Source organism: Bombyx mandarina, chromosome 16 (genome assembly GCF_030267445.1).
Source record: "Bombyx mandarina strain Sakado chromosome 16, ASM3026744v2".
Lineage (NCBI taxonomy): Eukaryota > Metazoa > Arthropoda > Insecta > Lepidoptera > Bombycidae > Bombyx > Bombyx mandarina.
Genome location: NC_143222.1, coordinates 2893629 through 2899628, shown reverse-complemented (window position 1 = coordinate 2899628; position 6000 = coordinate 2893629). Strand labels below are relative to the sequence as shown.

Here is a 6000-nt window from a genome sequence, read left to right as displayed (position 1 = left end):
AGATGTCTATGGGTTCCAGTAACCACTTAACACCAGGTGGGCTGTGAGCTCGTCCACACATCTAAGCAATAAAAACTGCGGGATTCGAACACCGTTGCATCGTTAAATACGAATGCACCGGACGTCTTATCTTTTAGACTACGACAACTCTTACCTAGTACAAAATTGAATATGTATAACAGTTCCAAAATTCGAATTGTGGTTGTGAAGATATCCGAACAACTGCTGCCTTCCAGTGGGCGTCATTGGATTCGACAAAGCAGTATACGAGCAGCGAATTGAAGAAAAGAAGACGTTCGTCCGCTCATTAATAGATGTCGCTAGCGTCTCACATCAGAATTAGTTACAAATTTTAAACACAGATGTCACTACTGTCCTAAATTACCTTTCATTTTCCTTGGCCAATTTTGTAAAATGCTAACTTCACATTCGAACAAAACTTTATAAATAATATAATTTAACAGTTATAGTCATACGTAGGAGTGTATCATAATAACAATTATTGGACAATACACAGCTAAACATACTTAATATTTGAAGGCTTCGACCACGTAAAAAAGTACACTGGTAAATCTACTTATCATTATGAAGGCAACGACGTTACATCTTATACGTCAACATATTGACACAGGGTTTATAAATAAGTAAAAAATAAGTTCAATGAAACTTAATATTTCCATTCCCCGTACGGTAATGAGATATTACCATCAATGGAGATAGTGAAGACTTTTGGAGCTTGCTGTTGAGCTTGTTATAAAATAACTGTAAGTAATTAAATAACTAAAGTAAATACATAAACTTGTTATTCGCAACGGCTACAATAAAATAATGTAAATCGGATGTAGACTCCATAACTTCGGATCGTCACCAACCTGTTCTCTCGTCAACCCTCACTTAAAAGACAAATAAACAAACATACACACATCTTTGTCGCTCTGTAAGGTTTTTATTTGCTGTCCCTCTCGGCTGGCTATCGTAAACTTGACCTTAAGATAATTAATAACATTAATCTTTTGTCATTCTTGAAGAGGCGAGCGCAAAAGACGCGCGTCCACGGAATAAATCGCGTCGGAAAACAATTTTTTTATAACATACTAGTTGTTTACGAATGGTGCAAATTAAAATGGTAAGATTTCTGTGTGTCTTAATTGAGTGTTCGTCTTCGTTATGTATTTTGTGTATCGAATTGTTTTAATTAACACGAGGAAGTCGGGTATTTTGTGTGTGTTGTATCAATATGAAATTGTGAAAAAACCGGTTAAACAGCTTGAAGGTAATTTTGTATTGCGTTGCCATTCCACATCCGCAAGAAACGACGTATGTATGTATAGTATTTTTTTTAATATTTTTAATCTTTAAAAGAAATATAAAGGTTATATTGGTGGTGGTACTGGTGGCGGGACCTCGTGTGAGTCCGCACGGGTAGGTACCACCACCCCGCCTATCTCTGCCGTGAAGCAGTAATGTGTTTCGGTTTGAAGGGCGGGGCAGCCGTTGTAACTATACTTGAGACCTTAGAACTTATATCTCAAGGTGGGAGGCGTATTTACGTTGTAGATGTCTATGGGCTCCAGTAACCACTTAACACCAGGTGGACTGTGAGCTCGTCCACCCATCTAAGAAATAAAAAAAATTAAAAAAAATCTTAATTGTTGGACGTTTTGATGAATAAGGCTCTTTCATGGCGGCGCATCAAATAATATTCTTCCTACATATGGCGGTCTGCGAATATACATATAGCTACAGAACACAGTAGCAATATCCTAAGCTCACAGAAATTTGCAGCTGAGCAATTTAAGCCTTTAAGGCACGTTTGAGTTCTAAATGTTTGTCATCTGTGGGTGTTAATTACTGATGAACTTTTACTGATGTTTCGATAATTGTATCAGACATCTGAGAGGCATTTTCATTCCAAGCTGCGAACCAAACTGCCCGTTTTCTTGCTAGTTACAGGACTAGACTAGAGAATCATTGAGACAGACCTTTAGGCCAATAGCAGACTCAATACCGAACGTCTTTTGGCCAAAATGTGCGCAATATAACACAAGTCGTACGCCCATCGGGAATGCCTTTTTGATATAACGATCGTAAATGTCATTAGCAACGGTGTCAATTAAGAAAAACCGGTCTAACCAGTTGCAGATGACTTGTATGTCCCGAGCTTACAGGGTACTAGTTCCAGAATACTCCGCTGTAGGGCCTATATCATAATTTGAACTCTATAAACATAACTATAGGTAGCTGTAAGCTGTATTTTTACGACTAAAGGCAAAAGAAAGCGCCCATAAATCTAATCGGACGCTGGGTTCTGGTCTACTGTGACTCTAAGTAGGAAATATCTATATCTAAGACCCGTGACTCTAAGAAGTAAATATCGATAATAAGGATCAAAATCCAACATAATATTAAATGTATCTACTAATTTAGTCAGAATTGTTCTTGACGTTGGGTAGAGAATGTGATCTTCGAGAATTGAGTATAATTTTCGCTTTAGAAGGACTAGCGCAGTACGTAGAAGGTTTTTAATACATAATAGATCAGTGGCACGACCCTATTTATAAAATAAAACACCAAATGCACTTGTGTCTAATTATTTATTGGACTTGCATTCAAATTTGAGAAATAACAACTTTAACTTAACGTCTCAAGGTCGATAATAAGGCTTCGCTTAATACCAGACGGGTCGGGAGCAGGTCTGCGATCCAAACAAGAAGAAAAGTTTTCGTCCGTAGTTAATGACGCCATGTAATTGAGTTCTTTTTTTTTTTTGTTTGATAATCACAACAAGAAGTGTGCGAATTTAATTAAAGATTATGTTTCTTTCCATTTGGTTCAATGACCCTAAGTACACTTTGTACATTGGTAATTAGTTTTAAGCAAACATAAAAAAAAAAAACATTAAAGGTTTTAATGTGTTACAAAAGTCAGTATCTCGTGTGGACTCACAAGTCGTCTTACCACTAGTAAAAAGATCTCTCTTTCTCTGATTCTTCCTCAGGTTTACTTAATATTACATTAAATAAAAAACGAATATTACGTATTAATGAACCAAAGTCAGGAAAAGGTCTGGACGTTTGGTGGGTTTTGTTCACGGATGCAAAATTTTAGCACACAGGTGGACCGTAGTGAGGGAATGGTTATTGTTGTGTTGCAATCAATAACAGGTACGGACAAATCCTTGACTTGTTTTTATGTTTTATCTAAACATTAACATTTGAACCACAACTTTGTGTTTTAATCTAATTCATAGAGAATTTCAGATAGAATCGTCTTGTAGTAACGATAAACAAAATGTGACGTAAAATGACAATTATCTCTGTATAGTATAAAACAAACAACGTCGCTGCTGACTCGTATCTGTTTCTAAGTTTACTTCTATTAGACTACGCAATCGTTTTTGAGACAGTTTTCACTAATAGAAACATTGATAAACGAGGAAGATTTTAGTATATAATTTCTAAAAATTTCCGAAACAATGATGGAGCCATGATTGTGTTTCGTCAAAAAATAAAAAGCATTTGTCTCTTATTTGTGCATTACATTTCGTGGGCTATAGCTCGATAAGTCGCGAAATTGCAAATGACGGACACTGCTTTCTGAAAGCTGGTCACATAAAAGAAAAAGACATACATTCCAATGGAATTCTTCTCGAACATATTTACGGCTATCTGGTGTAGTGGTAAGTGACATGGTCACTACACAAGGGGGTCGCGGGTTCGAATCCCGCCAAGGGAAGATATTTGTATGATATATATAAATGTCTTTTCCAGGGTTATGGATTTATATTAAAATATATGTATGTGTATAATAAAAATCTTACATTTATTTCCGTTATCTGGTACCTGTAACACAAGTTCTTTACGAACTTAGCACGGGACCAGTTAACGTGGCGTGATTGTTAGTAAATATTTTATTTAAAAAAAAAAAACCCGTAATACCGTGACGTAATTTAGCGGGAAAACCTCAATCTACAGTAACAAGAAATGCGTTAATTTTGTCTAAATCGTTTTGGAGAAAAGATAATATAATTAATCCAATGTTTTTACTGTACAACGAACGATATTATTATATGGAATGCGCTTCCTCTCGAGATCAGGACTATTACTAACCGCTGCGCGTTCAAGTTAAGGGTTCGGCGAGTGCTGTTGGAAAAGTTAGCGGAATCGTCATGAACTTATTAAGATGAAGTTATTTGTTAAGGAAATTTATTAATACTAGAGGTCCCGCAGTAGTCGAAATTCGACTATAATTAATTGGAATTGTAAGTTTGTACACTATTGTATTTTATACAAATTTCGCCAAGACTGCACTATAAAAAATATTAACAAAGACAAAAAATATTTAATCTATTCTCAATTTGACAACACACGTCAAGAACAAAAGTTTGACAATAAATAGTGTGCATGCGTGTGTGCGTCAAATACATGGTATGTAGTGTGTGTAATGTTTTCTTTAATAACTTAATGTGTCTTTCATGCATTATTTAAAAAAAAAATTAGCATTGTGCACTTCTTCTCTATATTCTCTATAAGTGTGGAAAATTTCATACTCCGTCCGCTCAATTTTCGTAAAAAGGGATACAAAGTTTTTGCTTCACGTATTAATATATAGATATTCGTTTTAATACTGTATAAACTATTATATGTATGTATGTATATGTGATTGTGTATACATGTATATATACAGTTTTTTGTGTATTTATTTGTAACTTAATATAAATTTCTTTGCACCTACCACTATTTACTCTGCACTACATTTGGTTGACCGGTAGAGAATGCCTTAGGCATTAAGTCCGCCAACGTAAATTTTACATGAAGTGTAATAAATAAATAAATAAATATTAATGTCGAAAGCCTTGGACATAAAATCTCGCTATTAGAGAGCTGCTATTAATATATTACATGTGTGGTACCTGCCATGTAGACCAGTCCATTCTGAGCCCTAACGCGACAAATGTTTTGAAATTGAGACTTTAACGTCAGGTCTCAAGGTGCAATCTTGGCATAGCTGGATGAGCCTACCTGGGGTTCAATAGCTTCTGAAGCCCATTGATTTTACAGTTTAAATACCTGCGCCCGCCTTCAGATGTGAGGTCCAACTTTCACTCGTATAGCGCCTAACCCACCATATACTAAATTAGTAGGGCAGCTGTACCTAGTTGTACTACTAAGGAATCAATATTTTTTAGGTGTTTATTTGTTTTTATTACACGATTTTATTTCTTTACAAACCGTACTCGCGCGTTTCGCTGGGCATTTAAAATTAACATTATTATTTATTGTCATTATTATTAGGGAGTTCCACACTCATATAAATATTAGCCTATCCATTAAGTACATGTATTTTCTACATGGATACCAAGTTTCAAGTCAATCGGATGCATGGTTCAGTATTTATAACGGAACATCCGTAAAAAACACTGTAGATTTATATATTAGTATAGAAGTATAGATATACATATATGTATATTTTCATAAATGTCATGTCCGACTTTTCGTTGATAAAGCACATTGATGATTAGTAAGGTACATACCAAAAGACGAAAGCGGGCGCCTCTGTGGTTTGAACAACGGAACATTGGAGCCGCAGAGTCGATCCCGGCTTCAGACGGATCATCCGTAAAAACCACTGTAGATTTATATATTAGTATATAGATTATGCATTTCATGAAGACGGAGTAAGTACGTTTTTCATGAGACAAATTGGTACATGTGTGCTTAGTGCGAGTTTTTTTAACTTCTCGATTGCGTAAAAATTAACCGAAATTTGTTTTTTCCCCCTATCTATTCGCTGGTAACCTAAGAGGCCATTCCAGCTACGCCCGGATGGGTAGGTGAGTTCAGGGGCTCAACCTGAGATAATTTACTAACACTAGCTCTAGCAAGAGCAGTGTTTGAAGTCTGTCACCGGATCGGAATTGCGACCCATTGAAAAAATTCGGCGAGAAATTCGGTGGGCGCCCAAATGTGTATGGAGTTGGAACTGATTCCCTTCTTTTGC

At 35.9% G+C, this 6000-nt stretch overlaps 1 protein-coding gene across 2 annotated transcripts in view; it reads left to right on the top strand.

Moving 5' to 3' along the window:
• Nucleotides 1–989: 989 nt before the first annotated feature.
• Nucleotides 990–6000, top strand: part of LOC114252801 (uncharacterized) — a 34173-nt gene continuing 29162 nt past the window's right edge. For both annotated transcript variants that reach the window (XM_028187446.2, XM_089733677.1), the window contains exon 1: nucleotides 990–1126. In XM_028187446.2, coding sequence (XP_028043247.2) covers nucleotides 1109–1126 — 18 coding nt within the window. In that variant the 5' untranslated portion in view covers nucleotides 990–1108. The remainder of the gene's footprint in view (nucleotides 1127–6000) is intronic.